We start from the raw sequence: 26,052 nt of genomic DNA, 5'->3' as shown, positions 1-26,052 counted from the left end.
AGAACAGCAATGGTATAGAAAATAATTATTTATTCCTTTCATAGGGGCCACCGACAGATGCTCCTGCAGTCGATACAGCGGAACAGGTTTATATCTCTTCGCTTGCGCTACTGAAAGTAAGTGTTCTGTGCGTACTGCATCTGTGTATACTGTTGGAGACACGGCACCTGACACTTATCCAGAGTTTATGGACTTGTGCTCCTTAAGTGCTGGATAGACTAATTTTTTAAAATAAATTAATGCTGTTTGGAACACTTAGAAAGTGAGAAACTGATTTTAATTACTTCTATTTTATTGGCTTTTTGCTATTTTATAGTTCCTTACAGTTTCTCAAAGTGCTACAAGATGCAAATCATCAACAAAGGCTGAAAGAACTTTCCCAAGTCAAACTTTAACCTCCTGTTAAACATGGTCTTAATTCCAGATGTTGAAGCATGGCCGTGCTGGTGTCCCTATGGAAGTAATGGGTCTGATGCTCGGGGAATTTGTTGATGATTACACTGTGAGAGTGATTGATGTTTTTGCAATGCCACAGTCAGGAACGGTGAGTTCTTTGCTGCTAGACCTTGGTTATCTTGTTCGCTTCTGTGGTTTTTTTTCTGTATGGTGAATATTTTTAAAAACCTTTTAGTGCTTTACCTCATTCATGCAATCTTAAAAGTATAATGTACAAGGTATAATTAGAACATGTCTAATGGATTTAAGTGTTTCAGTAGAAAAAAATAGTTCAGAGGTGTTCTGTTTTGGTTTTTGTGGGGGTTTTTTTTAGCAAACACTAGTACATAAGTGTGTGTAACGATATATGGAGATATTATATCTTTATGTATGTATAAATATATTGGTGTAGCATCACTTATAAGATTTATAAGTTGATAACTTGAAGAACTCATACTGTGAGCCAAGGGGAGGTTTCAAAATGTAAAAGGTTTGATTAGAAGTGTATCATGCCCTCAGTTGTGATGGTACTATAGATAAATTTCAGACATGTTCTCTTTGAGAGATCTTAGAGTGATATGTCTCTTACATAATATTTTTGTGATGTGAAAAGATTATTTATTTTAATTTTGAGTAAGATATTCATATTATAAAGATATTTTAAAGAGATCATGAACCAATGGGTAAAATTGGAGTTTATAATTGAAATTTTTAAATTCTTTTATTCTGGGTTTATTCTGTGCATGTGCATAGTACAAGTAGAATCTACGAAAAACAGAATCTTGAATAAACCTGTAGAGATACCACAGGCCAGAGTTTACAGAACAAAAAGAGAAGGAAAAGATGAATTTCTATGTCTATTTAATCATGTTTACTCATAGTAGAGGTTACTTAAATAGTAATTCGAACTATTCTTTCAGCATTTTAAAAATCACATTTAAATACATTTATAAAAAATGTATTTTACATTTAAGGGTGTTCTGTCAAGTAGTTTTAATGTAGATGGGTTGCCTGACACCGGCAGATGCTTATGAATGGTGTTGAAATCTGTTTGTGGAAAGGAAGAAGTTAAAAATATTGCTTCATGTAGAACTGCTGTGGTTTTTGTTTGTCTTCTATATCAGGGTGTCAGTGTGGAGGCAGTTGATCCTGTATTTCAGGCAAAAATGTTGGATATGCTGAAACAGACAGGAAGGTAAGTAACCCTAAAGTGGGCTGACAGTTACAAGTACTCCCTGCATGTTGTTTAGGAGGTACAGCTGGCTTCCTGCAACAGTAGTGATCTAAGGGCTATTAGAAATGTTTAAAAAGAAATAATTGGCCCAGAAATCAGGTAAATAGCATAGCATGTAATTCAGTCCACTTCATGTGTTTCAATTGTCAGGAGACTGTTACTGATGTTAAACCTACAGCTTTGATTATTGCACAGAAAGATTAGAATGCTGCTCAGTAAAGTATAGACAGTTACTAGACAGTATCTGCTTACAAGATTGATTTTTTGATTTCTTTTAATTAAGATAAAGCCCATGAAGTTGTAAGTTACTTATGAGCCCTTTTAATGAAAAGGGGAAATAATTTTGTGAAAGATCATAGTATTTTAATAAATCTTTATTTCACTCCTACCTCTCAACAGTTGTCGCCTGCTTGCTCAAATTCTTTAACTGTGGGAAAAACTTCAAAATTAATGTTAGCAAAAAGCTCAGCAGCTGAACAGAACAGTGCAAATTGCTTTTCGACTGAGTTCCTAGTTCTACTGCTGGTTTAATTGATATTTAATCCTTTCCCACTGTTGGTTCCCGTTGTCCATGTCTGAAATGGACTTTCTGCCGTGAAAATTCAACCCTCGACGCCAAGGAGTTAAAGAGTAGATATTTACTCAAGTGCTGAAAGGGTAAAAACTGGTTCAGGAAAGGTGTGGTAACAGGGTGAAAAACTGAAAGCATGATCTACCACTGCTAATGTGCATCCCTTAATGATAGCCCTCTTTTGTCGCATTTATTCATGTTTTCACCATACTATGGTGAGTAATTTAAATATTTCTAATGGTGTTTTTTTCACAGCTCATCCTAATTTATGCCCCGATACATTACTGTTTCTTGTGTTGCCTGGTTTTGTTTTTAGGAATCTCAATGTCTTGGTTTTTTTTTTTGTTTCAGACCTGAGATGGTAGTTGGTTGGTATCATAGTCACCCTGGCTTTGGCTGTTGGTTGTCTGGTGTAGATATCAATACTCAGCAGAGTTTTGAAGCCTTATCAGAAAGAGCTGTTGCTGTGGTGGTGGATCCCATTCAGAGTGTAAAAGGAAAGGTATAGTAGGCTTGCTGCCATTTATTTTTTTTATTTCTTTTTTTTTTTTAAAGAAACTCCAGGAAGATTTAATACGGAAGCACTGCAAATATGTGCAAGTTCCTGATTTTTTTCTGAGGCCCATTCTGCATTAAGAAAAAAAAAACTTACTGTAAATGAAAATACATTTTTTAGTTTATTCTGCATCTTATATCAGTAGTCCTTAAATAGACTGGACATCTTCAATGTTGTCAGTACACATAGCCAGTCATAATCCTCCCTTCATATTTTGCTGTTCAGGTGTCACTCAACATGGATGCGACTGATAATCCAAGTATGCATTGTTTTAGGTATTACATTTCAGCCACAAAATCTAAGATCAATTACTAACAGATTGGAATAGGTTCAGCCCCTTATCATGGGCACTAAGAAGGCATTGATTTATAGGCATTGCATATGATGGCTTTTAGTATCATTTCTGTTCCAAATGTTTTGCGAAATAAAACTTTACAGAAGACTTGGTTTCAAGCATTTGAGTTTTTGAGAAGTGTGCAGATGAATGATTAAGTATGTTAAATGATAATGAAAAGAGATTAACTTGCAAAGCATATTGGGTTATAGTTGTCCTTTGTTGAAATCTCTTTTGTTCTTGTTTAGTTCTCTTTTTATTTCTTTCTAGCCCCATATGCCATTTTCCTATTTCCTGCCTCATGACAGCAGGGAGCAGCTCTATTATCACCTTCACAGAGCTGTCTGCAAATGTGAGAGGCAATTCGATTTTGCTCAACCACAGGGAGAGTGGATTAGAAAAACTACAGAACGTACAGAAATTGGCTAGATGGTTTACTGCTTTAAAATACTGCTGAGGTGTTTTGTTTGAGCATGCACTCCCATTGTATTGTAGAATAATTATTGAAATGCGTCATGGTATGTATGGATGATATTAATGTAAATTTATAAATATTTTAAAAGGAAGTGTTCATCTTCTGTAAAGCTGTAGTATCATATTTCCTGTGAGACAGATCATATTAAAGCTACCAAACAATTTCACTAAGGGTTCCCTTTATTTCATAATAGAGTATTCGGAAGCTACAGTAGCATTTTCAGTTGGGATTTTTCTAATTCTGATTTTCATAGCAAAGTTGTTTATGTAACAGGAAATAAAAAATTAATAGCTTCTGGTTGTTTGGAAGCTATTAGACATCTGAATCAGTTTTGCTCCCTTTTAAATTGCATAATGAGTAGAAAAAAATGTAGGTAGTTTTGAGGGGGTTGCAGGGAGACCAAACAGTAGAATATTTAATTGCTCCTGACTTTTTCTGTAACTTTTTTCCTTTTGCTTTTTCTTATATTCCTACTCCAGTGGAAATGATGAAATAGGATTCTCTTTAGTTTGTCAAAGTACAATTTTCAGGACTACACTAATAATTAATTCAGACCTAATAGCTATGAAATCCTTTAAGAAGAAAAGCTTCCCAGTAAGTCATACTACTGTTATACCACACTTGGACACTAAATGCTTTTTATATTTTTTAATTTTTTTTTTTTGCTACTATTGTTTGACACAGATGTCATCTTTGAGGGTCTTTGTTCTCTTCAAGTAAATTATCTTTTCTGTGTTTATTTTGAATGCAAATAAATTTTTGTCCACCTAAACATTTCTCAATATAGCTCTTATGTCATTGCTGACAGTACTTGAGATGACTGGAAGTCTTGTAATGTTTGTTTTTCATACATGTCTAGCTGCTACAGTCAGATTAAATTATAGTCTCAGGTTTCGCATTAAAAAAAAAGTTTACATCTGTCATTTTTCTGGCAAGTGCATCCTTAAAAGCTTTAAAATAGAAGGAATTGCCAAATTATGAATTCCACTACTAATTAATTTCATGATTTGGGGAGTGAGATTAGGCTATGGAATATGTATGATTTATGATCCTGGTTGGCAAGATCATCAATATTAAAACCTATTTTGATTTTAAATGAACTGAGAGAACAGATATGTTAGAGCACAAGGGGATTTTTTAGGTCAGATTTGACTGCTTCATGTGCATGGGCACCTCAGTATGGCTTCCAGTGCCTCTTCATATGTTAGGCAACTCAAGCCAAGCTGATTTCAGGGAAGTACCTGCTTTTTCTCAGTGCGAACAAAAGCAGAACTGCTTGCAGAGGTAGTTTTGCTGGTGCAGTTGCCACTATACTGGTGGGCTTTTGCTCATGTATATAGCTATTGAGTCCAAGATCATTCCTCATTATACCTTTTACTAGCATAACTGTCTGGCAAAAAAATTATAGTGAACATGTGGCATAGAAGATTTTAATATGGTGTGTTTTGACTGAGATTAGATGTATTTAAAAACAAATTCCAAAATAACACATTAGCTAATTTTAAACCTGCCTCGGGGCAGGTCCATGCCTGTATAAATTGCTATGGCTTATAGTCAGTGAAGCAGTCATGGTTGTGCTAGTGAAGAATAACCAGGGCAGAGGTTATTTTCATGTGTCAGGAAGTTGAAATGGATTCTGATGAGAAGCCTCAGGTTCACTTTGACTGGCTAAAGCATTAAAAAGCAGTTTGCCCTATTACTGGTAGAAAGTGAAAACTTAACTTCTTTGTTAGCTGTCCTCACCTGGACACACAGGTTCCAAACACTAGGGATGATGATGATGCATAATTGTAATTTAAAGATCAGAATACATACAATTCTTATCAGTTAACAAACAAAAAAAAAGAACAGAAGTTATTTTATGTCTTACTAAAGCAAATGAGCAAAAATAGTCATATGAAATTCTTATATAAAAATAAAACCCTCTTATAGATCTGTGGATTAAATGCCAACTGCTTTAGTGGCCGTTTTAAGACTGTGATATTATTACATAAGTATAGTAGGACACATGAAGGGCAAGTAATTCTAAATACTGATCTTGTTATTTTCCATACGTATTCTTGCACATGCAGAATGCTTTTTCATGACTGTGTACCACATACAGCAATTTTTAGGCTAACAATGTACTAGTGGTCTGTGAAATAAACTAACAACAGATCAGTGAATTTTAACTGAAGGTCAATGCTATCAGAACCCAGAGAGAAAAATCTTTGGTTTGGTGGTTGGTTTTTTTTTGTTTAGCTGTTTGATTTCTATGAATGAAGTCAAAGCAAAACATGCTGAAATATAGCAGTGGGGCAACCTGGCTAGCTGTTGCTTCATCTTGTACTTACTAATAAACCTTTCTTTTATTCCCTCCAGTGTTCCAGTCTGTGCACTGGAAGTTGTAATTCATATTTAGAATATTCCGCAGAAGCAGTAATTTCATTAAAGATCTGCAGTAAGCTAAATATTGACATTTCATATTTATTTCCCACATACATTTTGAAATGTCTGCACAGAGAGCTATCTACCTTTGCCAAAAGTTAAAAATAAATTTTTTTTGGACTTTAACTTAACAGCTGTTCCTCACCTCTTAATGAAAATATAACTACACTAAACTTACTGTAACGTAGTATCTTTAACTCCACAGGCAGTAAGAAAAAATGCGGTGGTTTTGGGTTTTTTGGGGTTTGGTTTATTTTTTTTTGTTTTGTTGTTTTTTTTAACTGCTTTGAAATTTAAATCTTTTATAATAAGGAGTCACCATTTGAACCAGTTTGTTTTTCTGAGGCAGTTCACTGGTTTCCCTTGATTAATAATTGCTGGCATAAAGATTAGTAAAATACCCAAATTTGTCACAAGTCCATTTTGTACATCTGAGTAGTTTATTGAGCTTGTGGTGTTTCATAGGATATGTAGCCCAATCTCTTATTCATACAGAAAAATTTAATGTCCGTTATACCATAATTTTTTCTAGCAAGGCACTGTCAGGATTATTTGTAGGAAGATCTGTTGGTTTTGTTTTGCTTTTGGTTGCTGAGGGAAAGACCTGTCTTTCTGATAATTTTTTATAAATTCTGCTTCACATGTTAATCACCTTCTGACTGATTAAAGCAAATCCGCTATGCATCTTTATCTTGTGCTTAAACCATATCCTGCCACTTTGATGAAAAGATTTTTACAGTGGTAGTTTATCCTTATCTTACCCTCATTCAGAGAGTACAATGAGAAAAAAACATGTATGTTTGGGTAGCCAAGTGAATCAATATCATTCCAGTTGTAAATGATTTCAGGAGATTGTGTAGTCCAACTTTGTGGAACTAGTCCACTGCATTGATAGTGTCAACATAGTTCAGACCACCTCACTTAGGATTTTGTCCACTTGAGCCTTGAGATGCAACAGTCTCCTAGAAATACCTGCTATATTTTTATTTGATACTTTATTTTTCTTGCAGTTAGTTTGGTTTTTCTGTTGTTTTGTTTTTGTTTTTTGTTTGGGTTTTTTTTGTGTGTGCAGTAAGCAGCTCTCGTTTCAGTTTATTACTGTGTCCTGCCGCATACACACATAGAAGAACCTTATTCTGTGGTCCAGGTAACCTCTTCCGGAATTGAAGGTTTGATACATCATAGATTAGCCAGAATGTGGGCTGTAGTCTGAAACCATTTTGTTCAAGCAGTTTCTTTTCAGTGGAAGTTATAAATTGCTTTCTTTTGTTCGATTTATGAGATCTTTAGAATTTTATTCTAAAAGGAGTAACAAATGTGGTAAACTTTATCATTTGTTCCTTTACTCATTTTTAGAGTGTGAAAAAAATATTCTTATGATGCTCCTGGAAGTCCCAAAGAGGGACAGTTGCATTGTATGTTTAAAAAAATAAAAAAGGGAGATCAAATATTATTTGTCCTAAAATAGCTATTGTCTGGTGAGAAAGATGTTTTATCCTTCTTGTACAAATAAAGAGCTGAGGAGAAGAGAGCTCAGTGGAGTTGCTGCTAGAGGTCCATAGCAAAGGTGTGTTTGTCCAAAGCCAAGGTCATCCTGAGCAAGATGAAGATCTCAAAGTCCTTTAAGATGTTAACAAAGAAAAATATCTTCAAATATTTAAATTTCTATTTAGAATGGTAAAGCAGTCTACACCTATCATAAGAGTATGGTGGCTCAAATACTGTACTTTGAAATGTAGCATTCCAGTGTATTTTTAATTCTTATTGTGCTAATGAGATTTTGTCCTTTTTTCAAAATGGACAGAATTTAGGTAGGCATAGGATAAAATGCCACTGCAAAATCAGTGGTTGAGCAGAGCTTTGTTTTTCATCTGCTGAATGACCAGCTCTGGAGACCTGTTCCATAAAACACTTCTCTTACTCTTTTTTTGCCCATTGATACTTCCAAAACTAGGTGACAACCTGTGTGTAAGTAGTCATGTATATGATCAATAAGGTTTTGTTAGTACCTGATTTCAGTTTTTAGTTCTCCAGAGTAATAGATGGTCATTTTGTTGAGTGCTGACCATAAGAATAGTGCTTTGTAAATAGTTTTGAGATCTCCTGCTACATTTACATTCCAGTTCAGATGAAATTTTCTGTACACTACATTGTCTCAACTTGCTGGCTGTGGGGAAAGGTAAACAAACTCCTTTTCCAAAACAGGTTTTTTGTGTTGCAGATCCTCCCAGCTTACAAACACAAATAGGTATGGTGAATGGTTTTATAACTTGACAGTCTAAAAGACTGAAACCAAAAGCAGGCATATTTAACAGTTACTACTGTGAATACTGGAATTGCCATCTAGCCTCAAGAATATTCTTCAGCTGAACATGTCTTATGCTAGTTTTCCGAAAGATGCCACATTTTCAGACCTTCACTCTTCTATTAGCGATACTACTTTGAACCTCTCCTTTTCCCTTGTTTGTTTGAATTAACTGCAGGATTGGAGGAGATGGTGACTTTTTTAAGAAGACAGGGAAAAAAAGTAATCCTTGAGATGTGTGGAGAGACTGGTGTGTCATCCCTGAAATCTGGCATTTAAAATAGCCCATTAAAAATTAAGTTTGTGAGTAGATTTGAGCTACCTGACAAGATTTTCTTTATATGCCAAACTCCCCCTCCCCACTTCATGCATTTGTCTTAGTAACCTTTATCTTAATAAATCTTCCCCAGACACAAGTGAATTCAACAGTCATTGAGGTACAGCTTGAAAGTGTTGACAAACCAGTAAATTGACTATTTTGTCACTATTGCTTTGGAGACATGTCTTTTTATTGTGAGTTATTAAGCAGATAATATTTTACAAGAAAATGTGTTTTAAAACATGTGATACCTACAATTTTATGTTGGAGTATTTTATGCCTGGAACAACTTCTGTTATTAGAACTGGACATGCTAACACTTTTGTATTGTAAAGGGAAAATTCTAAAATGGAGAAGATAACTTTACAATACGTAATTTTGGCTAAAATTTCAAGGGTGCATTTCTGTACATTTTGTATAATGTCTAGTATATTTAGATAGTGTTACAGTACTGTGATATTTCTAAATGGTGACTGAACAGGGCATTTGGTGCAGTAACCTGTATGTCAGAGGCAGAAACATCCTGACTTATCTAGGCAAAAAATGAGTTTCAATAGAAGACTGATTGGGAGGAGAAGGAAGTAAATCTATGTTTGTGCTGGGTTTGATTACTGTTGGTTCAATAAGGATTGATGCTCTTTTTTTCCTGAAGAATCACATTTGTAAGAGATTAATTGCATCTGCACTACAGTGTTTTCAGTTCAGGATGTGTTTTTCTAAACCTAGGCACAAACTAAGGAGTATTGAACTGTTTTACTACTGCCAGTATACCACTGTTTTGTTACTGTTTTGTTTGAAAATCAGCTTTTTTTTTCTTAATAGATTTGCACAAATTCAGAATAACATTTTGCACATTAGTAATTTTTTCTGGGATGCCAAAACTGTTAACATTAATGCTGCTGTTCTAAAATTTGCTAAGGAACATCTTTTGAACTTGCTGTCATCCAATTAAGTGATGTATGTTGACCTACCAAAAAATTTGCATAGGTTACTTCAGTTCATGCCCTTTCTTGAGACAGAAAAAGTTCCAAGAAGACTTCTTGTTGAAAAGTATTAAATGTTTAATTTCCTTTTGCTGTGGTGGATGTAGAATAGTCCATTTATCTTCATTAAGTCATATAGCTTTAAAACTTGTAGTTTTGCTACTTGGGAGTTACGGATGCATGCACTCACTTGTCAAAATAAATGTATTATACTGTAGTTCTCTCTCCTCCCAGTATGGATATTGAAGTTGTATTGCGGATTTGACCACAAGTAAGCAATTCTCTAAGGAGGGAAAAGGAAAATGCACATACTCCTAGGAATATATTTTCCAGAGCTAAAATTGACATTTTATAAATAATTTCCATGTTGCAAACTTCAAACTCACAATCACAGCAATTCAGTGATATGCATTTGGCATGAGTCAGTTTCAGTTCTTAGTGCTTTTCATTGGAAATGGCATAAAAAGTAAGATTTCTTTGAATTTTTTATGTTGTGGGCTTACAGGGGACAGAAGATGTTCTTCACTTGCAGTTGTCTAACAGTGCATGGCAGCATAAATAACGAAATGGTCATAAAGGCAAGCTGCACTTCTCAGGTCACATGTTCCATTTCATTTTTAAAGAATCCAGAAACAAACTAAGCAGTTGATAACAGGTCAGTTGCAGGTGATAAAAGAGATTTTAGATGGGACATTACTTCTTTTGCCACACCTGGCATAACCACATCATATCCTTCACAGAGTTGCCTTTAAGCACTGGTATGTTTGCTCATAAACATATGGCATAAACAATACATTGCTATTTGAATTCCAGGGACACAATACATTTTTAAAGATAGTCACCATATGTCACAGATTCTTCACTGGAAAAAATATTGATGTTAGAAATGCTTTAAATTTAAACAAAAAAAAAAAGGCTGACTTATTTCTAACTGAAGTTTACCATTGAAACAAGTGGGTCTTGCACAACAGGACTGTGTCTTTCAATATTGTTGGTAGATTTGATATTGGTGGCATTTAAGAATTAAATCTGTAAAGTACTCTTGAAATTCTCTCTCTTTTTTGTTTTGTTTTTTTTTTTTAATACCCCACAAATTTATGAAGACTATTTTAGAAAACATGTTAATATTTATATGGCATTCCCTGTCTCAGAAGCAGCTAAAATAAGTCTGGATACTAAGCATCCTAAATTTTAATCAAGCCATTATTTTTAATAACTATGTACAGACTAGAAAAAGCCAGATTTTTATGGAGTTAGCAATTGAGGCATCCAGTGCTTGTCCTAGATTGTGAATAACTATGTATCATATTAATCATAGCTGTCCTTAAGTTTATTAAATACACTGCAGATAATTGTAAATTTTGTTTCTAAAAATATATTATGTAGGCACTACTGTGGGTTGTTGACCCCAGGGAAATGCTCAAAAAATTGCTGTATAGTTATTGTCTTTTTAGATTATTATGCTTTTTGAAGCTAAGACAGATGTACAAAAAGATGCAGTTTTTATTTTGTATTGGCAGCTTCCAAATATTTAGTATCTATTTCCAAGAGCTGCAATTAGTAAAGCATCCATGGTACTGAAATCCACACATCCCACAAGCTAATTATATTTGCAAGGTCAGATTGAATACATATTTTCAGAAAAATAAAGGGTTATATAAATGTGTCTTCTACTTGGCTGTTATATCACAGTTTGTTGATCTGGAGTATAATGTGTACAATTCACAAATTTGTCTGATAACAGAAAGTGGTGTGTGATTGTGTTTATTTTACTAACCAGTATATTCACAGCAATCACTTCCAAATATCTCTCCAGTAAAGATGTGTTAATTACAAAACAGACAAGGTCTTCTATTATATTAAAGCTACTAACAAGAAGACAGCAGGAATCACACATGTAAATAGCATCATCAACCCCTATTTTAGTCCTCTGTTTTGATCTGTGAGTTGCGCATAGACCAAAGGTGCTATTAAAGACTCAGTATATGAAATAGGCAGCATTATATGAACAAAATTTATTCAACAAGAAAACAGACCTTTAACATGAATTTAACAAGCCTGAGAAATTATAAACTCTCATATGCTGCAGATTCATGCAGTGATAATAAACAAAAAAGGAAAGTAAGAGGTTTCCTTAAGCTAGCCAAACTGCTAATGGTTTTGTTATAAGCTGTCTGCTGTGGAAATGACCTCTGAAAATTCTGAAGACACTTATACAAGGAAAAATTAAATGGTCAGAGTGGTGAAAGAGTTGCACCATGGAAGTGAATTTGGAAAAGAAGATCTCTACCTTCATATTTCTGGAAAATACCCCAATGGCATAGACTTTTGTTTAGCTTTTTAATGTTTTTACAGAAAGGGAATTTAGCATGAAGCTTGGAACCTGTAGTTTTTACTAAAACAGGGCATGCTGCGTTAGGCAGTTTAAGTGCAATGAAAGCTTAACGTTTTTGGATGGCAAATACTGACTTACAACAAGAATCTAAGTAACTGAGTAGCATTTTATGCTGCTTTTAATTAATCCTTGGAAGGGTTTTTTCTGTTCAAAATACTGTGTCTAAAGTTTCCATTGTAGAATACGGGGTGACCATGTTGCTGTCATCTGATTGCATCATGCTGTACTTCAAAATGCACAAACATGGAGAGGAGACTTCGGCTTGTACACACCTCCAAGTGCTCACCAGGGCTTTTTTCTTGAATCTTACTGTGGCATAATTAACACCTACTTCACCCATTGCTCATCAGTACACTGGACATTAATGAGTCTATTTATTTTGAGATAATCCTCTAAAACAGGGGCTGATCTGTGTTCACTGTGAAAAAAGCAATTGCATTTCATAAAAATGAATATGTAGGATTTATTGTTGTATTTATGTTTTTATTGCGTGTTAGCTCTAAATTTAGTCGCCAGGTTGTTGAGCATGTTAGTTTCTTTAAGATGGTTGCTATAGTGATAGCAGCAAATTCCTTTAATCTTAGTGTAGTTAAAGTATTTGGTTACCATTGGTCGACACAGTGCGACTGAGACGAGAAATATAATTCACACGCTTACTTTTTGTACTCCTCTGAGATTGTAGAAATTGCAATTTCATCCATTTTTAAAGCTTAATATTTGTGATTTTAATTTTTCATGCCACTTTCTGTTAGATAAATATTTGTTCTACTTAGGAGATACTTGCATTTCATTCCTTCAGGACAGATAGATCGAGCAGTCCTTTCCCACACAGATAGTACCTGAAGCATAGCAAAAATTACTTTTAGTCAGAACTAAGATGCTAGAGTAATAATCAGTATCACTCAGAAATATTTTAGCAGCTAGTTCTCGTATTTGAATGTCAAATTTATCCAAACATAACCTTGAGAGCACCAACTGCAATGTTGAATTTATTATCAAACCCAACTTTTTTTATTATTAATTTTTATGACTCAAGTCTCAAAACAAATCCATGCTGGACAATGGCATTCATTCTTGGATAAGCTCAACATTATGTAGTGAAGTTCTGTCAGACTCAAATCTAGAGACACGGCCACTAGTAAGTTATAAAGCAGCTCCTTGTGATAATAGTATACTGCCAAGTTCATGTTCCTTGCTCCTCAGGATAAATTTTTACTTGCTTGGCTTTTTTTCCCTTTATCTAGATAGTCTCTGGAGAACTTGTGATGTGGAATTTTTTTGCTTTCCTTGACTTTTTAATTTATCCTGCCTGTTTGTTGCACTTGGGCATTTCCAGGTGCTCATAAATTAGAGCATCTGGTTAAAATGGAACACAGACAGACATGTAGAAAAGCTTGTCAGAAGTGTTTTTGAGATGGAGAAAAATATACAAACAATAAAAAAAAAGGAAAAAATACAATTGCTTTGTCTGTTACCACAAAAAATGTATAAATATATAGAAACTTTCAGATTTTTTTGAGAATTAAGCTTTCTTCAAATTTAATTCCTTTTTTGTAGCATTAGTATCAGATGGCATGCTGTAGCTGCATATTAAATCTGAATAGTATTTTGGTTTTATTAATGTTCAGAAAGAAGAGTCACTGTTAACTCACTGTAATTGGGTCACAACCTAACATTTTTAATGAAGAAGATTATTTGGTACATTTTATACATGCAGTTTTAAGATGTGAGATATGCAGATGGGTCTGGCCAATCAGCTGAGGGTCTAGGCAATAAGCCCTTAGTGGCATTGAGTCAACACAACTGCAATGGTTGGGTCTCAGAAGTAAATACAACAGGTGATAAGTTATTAGTCTTTTGCAATCTATGCTTGGATAATTTCTTTCGCTATAAACACTTGCCAATTAACCTTACTTCCACATGAATGACTTCAATATTTATATTGTAATCCGACCAAATTGCATATGTGTTTAGTTATATTGGTGTAAATGGAGAAAAAAATGCTAGAATAAAGTGGAAACTCTAGCTTTCTCTGCCGCCTTTCAGCGTCAGTGATTTGTTTGTTCAACATACAAAAATTGATTCAGGTCTAATTCATCAAAATACTAAACCAGCCATATAAATGCATCTGTTAGTGTCCAACCCGTAATATGGAGAGGAAGAGAATAATAATGATTGTAGAAAAGATGTTAAAATGAGATTTAAAGTATTTGGCTTAATGAACTGGAATAACTCTTCAAACATATGCAGATAAGATGCCTGCAAACTGTGCCTGTCCTATTTCTGTGGATATACAAGTCTGTATGTGCATTTGTCCAGTTAAAACACTGGGCCCTAAGCAAGAAAATTTATCTTACAATTACAAACCTGTAATGGCAGGTACCCAGTAAGGGTGGGTTTGGGTATGTTGCTGGTATGCTCTCAGTTCTGTTTCATCTCACAGGTCTTGGATAGGGGTATGGGTTTTATTGTGTGGGACCATGAAATCCTATTTCCAAATATTTTCATGCAAAAATTCAGCACAGGACACAATAAAAAACAGTGATGGTTTTATTTTATTTGCAGTGAAATAGCACCAAATATTACCTACTGTGTACTTTTAAATCATAAATGACCTTGGTTTACTTTTACTCTGTTTTTTACTCCTGAGCATGACACTGACAAGGACTTTTTAATCCATCAGACAGTTTATAGACCCTTTCGTAGTCACAAGAAGCAAAAAGCATCTGACTAGAAGGGAATACATGGGGCAAGTTCCTTGCTGGCTATAATTTTGTTGTCATTTCAAGTATTGTGGTAGTATAATTGATGTGACAGGACTGGGCTTTAGACTTGGTCCCTTAGCTTGTGCTCACTTTCAGTTTTAGCCTCTCTCTGTCATTCATTTTGATTGGGTAAGATTTAGGTGACAAACATATGCATACCGTTGAAGCTTAGAGTAAGCGTACAGAAAAATTCCATGTTATATGATGATATCACATATATAAAACTTACAGCTCTGTGGAAAAGGTAATAATTGGTGTCACCGTACAATACAAGGTAGTGTACTGTGCTGATAGCATAGCCGGCAGGAGGCTCTTTTTTATTAATATTATAATTAAATGATTTTCTGGATAAAGGCCAAAACCAGATGAGAGTTGATTGTGCCTTGTCCACTGTTGCTTGGCACTATTAGTTGCATTTTCTAAGAAGAATTGACTTGACATCTTGTTTTTTACAGGTTGTTATTGATGCCTTCAGACTGATCAATGCTAATATGATGGTCTTGGGACATGAACCAAGGCAAACAACTTCAAATCTGGGTCACTTAAACAAGCCATCTATCCAGGTAAACCTAGTGCTGATAGTCCTGTAAATTGCAAGATTAATTCCACAGTTTTGGGGAAAAGTGCCTAAAACCAGTAAGATACAAATTGCTTATTTTTCTCTCTCTAGCATTTTTCTGCATGCATTTATAATTGGTGTGATTCATCAATGATGTTGTATACGTGAAGGGTTTAAAATTGAGCCCTAAATTACCTACCTAAGTGTGAATGTATGTATCAGTATATACAGCAAAGGTTAAAGTACAGATTTGTGGAAATGCAGACTTTTAAAAGTGACAATTGATGTTATGTCACCTGATGCAATATAGGTACTGGTTTCAGTGCTGCAGTTTAAAATTGCTGCTTATTAACATCTCAGCTTTTCTAGAGGTAAATTATTCTGAAGCAAATTATAGAAAAAGTTCCCTCATCATTAATAATCTTTCTACTGTATGCTTATACTCATTCTTGCTTAATATGTAATCTAGATTTAACCTTGTATTTTGTCTTAAATAATTAATCTCTGATTTTTACATAATGCAGTAATTGCTGAAAACATGGTGGAGTAGGAGCTTCATTAGGGAAATCGGATGTTTGATCAGCTTCAACTGTAATGTTTCTTTTGAGTATGTTGTCTTATATTTCTTTGCAAGCATTTGTGAAACTTAAATATTCAAAGTTTGGTTTCTGAAGTTGACTTTCATTTAGTAAGACAAAAATGTTGGTCTTCAACAAAGGAAATTGTTATTTTGAGAAACAGCTTCTGTACTGAAGCACAGTATCCTCTGGAATGATTAATGCTTTTATCTGTGTCATTCTTCTGCCTCAGTGTTGGAATATTTTTTCCCATTTTCTCTCCAGAAAACTCTTGTTTCATACTAAAATACATGTATACTTGAAACCATGAAGCCCAGTTCCTGCTCTTTTGATCCATTACTTGAACAATAAAAGTAATATTTCTTAGATAAGTAGCTAAGAAAAAGACCCTACACTAGTCATAGTAGAACTGAAATAAGGGCTAAATTTCTGCTGTGATAGAGTCATCTTTTGGGAGTTACTAAATCACCATACCCCTGTCTTACAAAAGATAGTTGTTTTTATTACTAATGCATTGAAGCCCTTTACTGTTTATAAAAATGCTAGCCAAAAAATCAGATAGTTAAAGAGTATCTGCTTCAGGAGATGGTTGTGTTTTACTTTTGATTTTTGACTCAGTAAAAACTGCAAACTATCATGAGTATGAAATAAGCAGCTAATACTCTTGATTGGATATAGGCAAGCCCATGCTTGCATGTTTCAGGGTTTTCTAACTGGGCTTCTCTGGACTGTGTGTAATGATCTCCTTTGTTAACTCCCTGTAGTATTGTTTTAACTTCATTATTTTAAAATCACTGTTGCTACAACGTGACATTTTGGCCATGCAATTTTTGGGTTTCTGTTGTTAGAGTGGGTATTTTTTGTTTGTGTGGGTTTTTTCTCAATTTGGCAGTGTTAAGCTTAAAAATCACAGTTTAGAATGAAACTCTGTTCTTAAATCTGTAAGGGCTCTTGCAGTTTTGTTCTGCTTTTATTCTAAGGTTATGAATAAAATTCTGACCCAGTTGGGGTCAGCAGCAAACTTAATATTGATTTCAGCTGGGCTAGGAGCAGGAATTTTAAGACATTAATCAAAATCTCAGGAATAAGAATAGTACATGGTTTGAATTCATGCCTTTTTCTGGTTTGGGGTTTTTTTGTTTGGTTTTTTTGTTGTTTTTTTTTTGGGGGGGGGCAGGTCTGTGTTCCCTTATCAACAGTTTTATTACTTGCTCTTTGTGCGTGTTATTTGAAACGCTTTTTGGAATAATGTTTTTCATTTGAAAAAAACCCATGAAGAACAAGCTTTGCTTTAAAGTGTTCTGTGGGCTTTCGTCTAACCTGTTGCAGTGGCTAAACTACAGCTACTCTTCAGGTCTGAAGTGGAATAGTTGCTTACCTTTTGCATTTGTCCACTGTTTTAAGGAATGGTTTCAGAAGAGGGACAGAAGAGAAAGGATAGTAGCTGGGGAAGACAAAGATGTTTGTGAAATTTTAGGAATTGTGGAAAACTCCCTAAATATCTACAACTGAATTTAAACACAAACCCCAAAACCTCATATACAGTCATTTTGAGTGGGATAAGAAGATGGCAGTGGAACTACTTACTGCTAATAGTTTCAGACATAAATTACTTTATTGATGATAAACTCTGTATTTTACAATTTTAATTACAGTAAGTGGCACAAGTAATGGTAATCTGGAACTGCTGGTTCTCATAAATGTAACCCTTAAAGTAGCTTTGTAGCTTTGTATATGTGTCTGCAGAAGAAATCTCTTTAAAATGTATGTATGAGAACATTTTCAGCTTTCATACAGATAATTTTGGAATGCTGAAATATTAAGTTGCATAAGATGCAAATACACATTCATTCTGTATAGCTCGAAAGAATATATTTAAACATAAATAGGTGCAATGATGTAAATGTAAACAATATTTATCAGTAATTCTGCATATTTGGTGTATGATTTATCATATCTCATTTCTAAGTGTATACTTCATGTGCAAAATTTTACATGAAAAATAAACAGTTTTAGATGTGATGTTTTACTATAGAATTTTCTTAAGCTGCCACATCCCCCAAATATTAATCCAGCTCACCCTGAAGTCATAAATGCACATAATAAATTATGTAATGTGCATAGGTGCATTAGGTGTCATAGACATAATGCACATAGACGCAGGTAGGTGTCACTTAACCTAATATCAGTCAATCAGATTGTGATGTATGAGTTTAAGAGTTTAAGGCCAAATCTGCAAAGGGCATAATTATAATGAGAGAGGTTTGGTGTTTTTTTTAATTGAAAGTTCAAAAATAGAATTAGCTTTACTATACAAGGTTAATTTGATGCACATAATTGAACCTTTACCTGACATGTTTAATCACCATTTCAGATACTCTTTGTATTGTACCTTAGAGAATTAGTTGGGCATGTTGGCAGTTGTTGTAAATAGATAGCCATCGTTCCTTTCTTTGTAAAAGAAAGAGCCTTATTTTAATGGAAGTGATAACCAAATTTAGTGAGAGAGGAAGGATCTGAGAGAAATATGTTTGTGCATATGTATCGGTCAAATGTTTGCAGGCAGTTACCACTTTTTCCTATGATAGTTGTTACTGTGTGAAAAAATATGTGGTTTAGAAATAGAAAGTATAACTGTCAGAGACTGACGAGAAATAGGAACAGGTATGTTTACTTAATACGTACTTATAGTCTCTGTGTATTTATTTCTTTGTGGCTTTTATTTAAGTGATGTTTGAAGATGGCTATATTTAAATTAACTCTTCCCTTCTAATATTTCTTCATTTCAGTGGGGATAATTTTTGTGTAACCTTTCCCCTGAATTTTACAGGCACTAATTCATGGACTAAACAGACATTACTATTCCATCACCATCAACTACAGGAAGAATGAACTAGAACAGAAGGTAATTGTTTTAGCTTTTATTCAGAGGACAAAGAACACTATACACACTATGTATTTAAGATTTGTGGCAAAATTCTGACTTCAACTACTGATGCTTTTCAGTAGGTGTTTTAACTCCTGGAGTAGATGTCTTCTCTTCCAAAAACACATGTGTAATCATGGTGATGAAACCTTCCAAAACCACATTCTAAACTTTCATATAGTTTGACAACATTTTTGTCCCTGTGTTTTATGGAAAGTTCTCATGCTGTTCTCTGCACTTAACAGGTTTGTGCAGAGTTTCAAGCTGAAAGACACACTAGCTGCCTTAGGTTTTCACAGACTGGAATTCCTGAAGCTAGAAGACCATATTTTACAAATGGAATTGTATAACCAAGAAATCTCAGGTTTTAATTGTCTATAATAACTTCAACAGAAGGTGCTTCCAATTGGTATGAATAGAGCTCCCCAAGACTTCACCGAGCATCAGGAAGTGGTGATGCCCTGCATTTACAGAAAAAATACTGTGCAGTTAGTGACAGCAAATGGTGTCAATTACTTTTGTGTCAAACTTTCTCAATTACAAGTAAAATACAGGTTGACAGGCTCAACCAAGAAAGCAAACAGAAAAAAGGTTACTTACCTATGGAAGTTAGTCCTTGAAGAGCCAGATTCTGTCCTCAGTTATGCCTGTGTATGTTCATGGCCTTGTAAGGGCTATAAACTTGATAGCCCAACTGGTAAGTTTATGGTGAAATAGTCAGAATAGTTTTCTTACTTTGACTTTTAGAGGGGTAGAAGTAATAAGAAAACTCAAGTTTGAACAATGAAAGAGTATCCATGCAAGTCAGGGAGTTGAAAAGGATTTGTGAAATGCATAACCCTTTTTATGGATAGTATCAGAATTGCAAGACCTTGCAGTTAATGAAAATAGTAGCTGATTCAACAAAAACAGCTCTCTTGGGAAATGTCAGTGAAGCTTGCAGAGGTTACTGTTTCTGTTCAGATACATGTGTGGCCAGTCCAGTCTTTCTTGAGTTCCAAGTGTGCATTTTCTTTAATGGCTTTACATATGTAAGTTTTATTACCTTTGCAAGTAGGAGCATAATCTTGACTGAGTTAGGAAAACTTTTAATGTGTGAGGCAGCAACTATCTCCACACATCTTTCATAAGGCAGGTTCATATATATCTCAAAACCCCCTCATGGTGGTGGTGATCTGTTAGCTCCATCTGTAGTAAGAGTACATGCTTCATGTATTAGATGAGGAGCCCATCACACCAAACCATAATTATAAAACCCAGATAGCCTAGCTAAACTGTCCATATGCAGTTTGCCTACAACTCCTTCTGTCAGTAACTGAGATCTTGCTAATACAAATTATGACACAAACTTTCAACTCTGTTCGTATGTTCCAAAGCCAGGTTTCTTTGGGAACTGTGTATAGGATGTAGCAGGCACTTTTATTCAGGTGGTAGCAATTGCAGGGTTTATGGGCTCTCAGGGATGGCTAAATATTTGCAGATTGAAGGAAAGGTGAAACTGCTTGCTGAAAGGGTCCTCCCCACAGTCCTCGACTGTGCAGAAGAGTCACAAAATATGTTTTCTCTATTGATGAAAATTATGAAATTGCCTTTGTAGCTATTCCTTCACTCTTTAAAGAATAACATCAGAGTGTCAAGTAAAACATTTCAGATATTTGATAGTCCCCACATTATCACCATCAAAATTCTGCATCACTTTATCATGTTGTTTTTAGGGCTGTTTACTTTGTATGAGGACAAATACACGCAAGTCATGCTTCGGTTTCTTTTGAAGTTCACTTCTTCACAACTGTGGCAGCTGCTTGCATATAGTTCAGGATAATCAGTGAAGCCTAAATAACTACTTCATGCATTTAATCCAAGCATTAAATTATTTTCCAACTTTGTCATAGGCCAGGAGCTTCAACCATTCCTTATTTAGCAGTTAAAACCGTTCTGTTAGCTCTCCTACAATGCAACTGTGCATTCTCAGCTACAGAATTAATAAATAAGTAAACCCAACAAAAAAAAAAAAAAAAAAACAACCACAAAACAACCCAGAAGAAAAATCTAAGTATCCCTGCCACAGGTAATGTGGCCCTGGTTTCCGTGCCTCATTTTCGTATTTAGGGTTCAAAGCGTTTGATCTTTAAAAACTTACGCAAAATCTCTCATCTGCTCTATCAGAATTATGGAATTACAGAACAGTTAGGGTTGGAAAGGACCTTAAGATCATCTAGTTCCAACCCCCCTGCCATGGGCAGGGACACCTCACACTAAACCATGTCACCCAAGACCTCGTCCAACCCGGCCTTGAACACTGCCAGGGATGGAGCATTCACAGCTTCCTTGGGCAACCCATTTCAGTGCCTCACCACCCTCACAGGAAAGAACTTCCTCTTTAGATGCAATCTAAACTTCCCCTGTTAAAGTTTTAACCCATTACCCCTTGTCCTATCACTACAGACCTTAATGAATCCCTCCCCAGCATCCCTATAGGCCCCTTTCAGGTACTGGAAGGCTGCTACGGGGTCTCCACGCAGCCTTCTCTTCTCCAGGGTGAACAGCCTCAATATTCTCAGCCTGTCTAGTTGAATGTTGTATTTCCTGTGTTTAAACATTATAAGATGAATGATTTTTATTATTCCTGCTATTAGGAACTTAGTTTTTTTGTCCAAGATCTTCATAGTATCATGAATGTATGATGAATGCTCTAAAGAGATTTTGTTTTGCAGATGTTGCTAAATTTGCATAAGAAGAGTTGGATGGAAGGTTTGACACTTCAAGACTACAGTGAACATTGCAAACTCAATGAAACAGTAGTGAAGGAGATGTTAGAATTAGCTAAGAATTATAACAAGGTACTCGTATCCCATAATGAAAGTTTAACTGTAGCTGTGTTTATGAAGTGAACAAATTCATTACTTAATATCAGAAGTAAGAAGCTGATTATCACAAGCGTTGTTCAGAATGACTTGTGGAGGACTAGACTGTAAGAACAAAACAACTGTGGCAGGAACTCTTTTGGACCTTGGTGGGATTTTGATTTTTATAGTCTGTTTTCAGCAAAGTTTCTTGGGTTTTGCTTAAATTAGGCACAAGTGTGGCTTTAATGGCCTTTTGGAGACTGTGTTTCCTATTAATCAACTATGCGTAGTTTCTATGTGAAGTTGCCTATTAGCTCTTCAGCCTTTGCTATCTGACTTTTTGCCCTGAACTAGCAAAGAATTTAATTACATGTTTTGCTTTGAAATGTGGGTCATTACATGAAGTTTGTGTTTTTATTTAGTGAAGAGAATATAAGATCATTGTAGATGAAAATAAATGGTTGGTTGTGTTCTTCATTCCCTCAGTCAATAACTACTTTACCAGTGTAGCAGAATAAAGGTCATTTATCTGTGTCATTCCAGTAGTTAGATACTAAGTATTTAGAACACATTCTAGACCTCAGTTCAGTGTTCTTTTTAGACAACAAAATTAGCATTGGTGTTGTAAGAAAGAGGAATCAGAGTTATCTGTATTGTTTTAATACTGGCACTCACATTTAGAAATATTTTTAATAAATCCTAGATCTCAACAAGCACTCTGAGTGGTAAGCCTGTGCTATTCTATTTTAATTTCCTGAAAGTCCTAAAAACCAAAATTCAATATTCCATTTACTAGACAAGTTAGTGGATTTACTTTGTAAAGACACTGTGTCTGAAGGCAAAAGAACCCTATAAAAATGTATTAAAATAAGTGACTTTAAACAGTATAAGGATTTATTGAGATTAAGTCTCCATTAAGTGAAACAATGTAGATAATGTTACTTAGGTTGTGCTTTTCTAGTTTATCTTCAACTATCTTTAACTACTGATACTGTGCATGTAACATTTTTGCTTAAAACCAGGTTTGTGAATATCTGACAATAAAACCATTCATGAGTATTTGCCTTGATCTTTTGCACTAGCACTCAGTAATTAAAACCACGTCTGCTGAAAAGCTGAAGTACCTTTCCTTTTGACTTTCTGAAACGTGTTGTCATTTGATTTTTTTATTATTATTTTTTTTAAGAGAACTGTATTTTGAGAGTCTTGTGGCTTGGGGAAAAAGTAAATGAAATCTGAAACACTGACCTTTTCTGTGTTTCTTTCACAGGCTGTTGAAGAAGAAGATAAGATGACACCTGAACAGCTGGCAATAAAAAATGTTGGCAAGCAGGTGAGGTGTGATGAATTAGAGTGAGGTGGAATGATATGCTTCGTTCATTCTAAATATTAATTTTTTACATGTGCGTAGGTGATTTTAGTTCTATATGCAAGATATTCTCAGTGCTCCAAATAATTTCTTTTTGTCGAAGACTGTTGTGTAAGGAACAAGGCTTTTGACAGGCTATCGGCAGAATATCTGCAAGTTGTTCTACATGTGCGTGTATTACATGCTGAGGAGCAGTGGTGAAATTTGGTAGTTTTTCTTTTTGCCTGCCTTCTTTTTTTTTTTTTTTAATTCTTTCCAAGAAGAGGCATAAAGATGTCCAAGTCTCTGTCAGAGAGGCCAAAGGTATGGAGGCTTAAAAAATAGTAGTAATTGAGAAAACGTGGGAGTGTTGTTCATGTGTTATGATGGCTGAAGAAAGGGCTTATCCCTATCTTTAGTTCATGAGCACACAGTTGGTGTTCAGCTCCAATACGCACGTATGCAAGTGAGCTGCATTTCTTTGTATTGCTGTCCCTTTGCAGTGTTTGGGAATGTAACGTCCTTGTAGAAAACTTGACAGACAGCTATTTCTCCATTTGTTTTGAATATAAAGGTTGTGGAAATGTGCTTTGGTGGGCAAGAGGAGAGCAAAGCAAGTTTGTAAGAGGTGTCCAAGTTCCAGAAGGACAATGGAAACAAGAAATGGCTTTAAAAATATGCAATGTGTCCTTAAAGAACCAGTATTTATTGTACTGCTAGTAGCAGTAGAATTTAAAGGATTCTGGATTGCTCTTATGTGTCAGCTTCTAGCAGCAATGTCATAACACATCTGCACTATTGTGCAGTCACTTGTGTATTTCTGTATCATTCAGAACAATAGAGTTTATGCCCACCTACACATACATAAATATATGTATAAAATAAAACATTTAAGAGGGCTTGTATTTTAAGGGTTATGATGTCATCTCAAACAGAACTTGAGCTCCACTAGTTCTTTAAATCATTATGCATAGGTGGAAAAAAAAGAAAAAAATATTTCCATAGAGTTCATTAAAAAGAATTTTTTTTTCCTTATAAAATTAAGTCTTTAAATTACAAAATTGTTCGGTTAAGTAATTCCATTTGGGTTTTTTATGCAGCTTGTATAAAAAGCTTTGCAAACAAACAGCTGCTCACAATAGGGATATTATGTTATTAAGCTGCATAATTTGCTAGGAACATAGAGAATACTGAAGAACTGTATGATCTTTGAAAATCAGTTATTTAAGGAGGACAGCTTACACAGATTTTTCTAGTGCACTTTTGTGTGAATTTAAATAGATTCATTAGATTTTGACAGTAATTCTTTTTTTAAAACTTCAAATTCCCACATGATTGTCTTCCATATTTTAATTTTTATACACACAAGAATGCTACAGTAATACTTCAGTAAGGTTTAAAGATGTGGGGTTTAACGTGCCTGATAATTTTGCAGTATTTGGAGATTAATTTCTTAATCTGAATTCTGAAACTGAAGAAGTGCATGAGCATGGATTTTGACCAGAAATAATCTTATTGTTCTATGCAGATGCCCACAAATGCCCACATCAATTGAGTAATAGTGTGTGGGGATGTGTATTTTCAGAGCACTGCTCAGCCTTAACATTCAGGTTTTTGGAACATTTGAACATAGCATTGTGCTTTTTTTAAAAAGAAAAAAAAATTAATGATTTTTATGGGTATAAATATGCTAAGTTTCTTGCAGTCAAGTATTCAAATACTGTGTTAGATCATGCTAGAGTCTTTACAGGATTAAATCACCCATTTGTACAACGATCTCAAAACAAATTGCAATGTTCCAGAACTGAGATTAAAATATTGGCCTTACTGAGATGTATAGTAAATTCTACATATTGTGTGTTGTCCTAAAAAATCACAGCTGTCATGGTTACTCCTCAGATGCTAGGTAGGAATTTACTTCCTAAACCTATTCTCAACTTAGTATGGACTAATAAAACCTTACTCATGGAAATTCAGTCATTTGCTAGGTCTTGTTTGAATGGAACATTTTAGGAGCTTTACTGGCCTGTGTTCCTTAACTCACACTCATCTTAAATATACCTGAAGTAAATGAAGTCTTTCAGAGATGTCTTTCATTCACTTCTCTCATGGCCTCCTTTGTGTTTCAGGACCCCAAACGTCATTTAGAAGAGCACGTGGATGTGCTGATGACCTCAAACATTGTCCAGTGTTTAGCTGCTATGTTGGATACAGTTGTATTTAAATAACCGATTTACTGTTTGTGATGCTTTCTGTGTATATTTGTTTATTGTTTCTAATACTCACAAAACAGAGACTGTTGAGGCTATATTTGATGGAAGAGACATCTGACTTCATTTGCAATGTAAGTGCAGCACTATAACACCTTTCAGTCTCTAATTGTGCAGTTGCTTCAGTTTCTTCGGTTTCTTTATGTCAGGGTCCTTACAGATTCCAAAGTATTCAAGAACACAACGTGGGCAAAAATGTATTACATTTTCATTTAATATTTGGGGGAAAAATCAGTAGTACATATATATTTTGATTGTTGCAACATAATAAAAATACATTTACAAACCTGTCTATGTTCTGGAAGGTCTTCTTTTGAAGAAGGGACGGTGGGAATTAACAGTGTGGGAGAAGTGTTGGTAAAGGTTTATTTCTACCCACTTTAAAACTACTGAACTGAATTGCTAGGGCAGCAAAAAATCTCTAATGAAATTTGGTTTCCATTAATTGCCACATACTCACATAGAGATTAAAAAAAATCATAAAATCAAAATTGTCATAGCACTGAATTCAGAGGAGGTACAAAACCCAAAATGCTGAAAATTCCCCTGCCAGCTCCCTTTCAATATTATTCAAGCCCTCATATTCGCAGAAGACAATTGACCTTAAGAAAATGAATTCAGTTATGCTGATAACTGAATCACACAACTTTCACAAACGGTGTCATAAATAGCAGTATTCTGAGAATAAACATTAAAGTGATAGAAGCTGTTCTAGATTATATGAAC

General features: G+C 34.8%; 1 protein-coding gene across 1 annotated transcript in view; it reads left to right on the top strand.

Annotated features, from left to right (window-relative positions):
* PSMD14 (proteasome 26S subunit, non-ATPase 14) overlaps positions 1 to 25,616 on the top strand; it is a 48,797-nt gene extending 23,181 nt beyond the window's left edge. Inside the window, exons 4-12 of the mRNA XM_061344177.1 lie at positions 45 to 116; positions 425 to 544; positions 1,560 to 1,630; positions 2,592 to 2,742; positions 15,255 to 15,362; positions 18,767 to 18,841; positions 21,577 to 21,702; positions 22,979 to 23,041; positions 25,186 to 25,616. Coding sequence (XP_061200161.1) covers positions 45 to 116; positions 425 to 544; positions 1,560 to 1,630; positions 2,592 to 2,742; positions 15,255 to 15,362; positions 18,767 to 18,841; positions 21,577 to 21,702; positions 22,979 to 23,041; positions 25,186 to 25,284 — 885 coding nt within the window. The 3' untranslated portion in view covers positions 25,285 to 25,616. The remainder of the gene's footprint in view (positions 1 to 44; positions 117 to 424; positions 545 to 1,559; positions 1,631 to 2,591; positions 2,743 to 15,254; positions 15,363 to 18,766; positions 18,842 to 21,576; positions 21,703 to 22,978; positions 23,042 to 25,185) is intronic.
* The last annotated feature ends 436 nt before the right edge of the window (positions 25,617 to 26,052 follow it).

This window comes from Neopsephotus bourkii, unplaced genomic scaffold (genome assembly GCF_033783945.1).
Source record: "Neopsephotus bourkii isolate Nb327-2 ecotype Australia unplaced genomic scaffold, CSIRO-AGI_Nbou_v1 NB_196, whole genome shotgun sequence".
NCBI classification, from domain to species: Eukaryota; Metazoa; Chordata; class Aves; order Psittaciformes; family Psittacidae; genus Neopsephotus; species Neopsephotus bourkii.
Note: the sequence above shows the minus strand (reverse complement) of the source record. Positions and strands in the feature narration are given on the sequence as shown.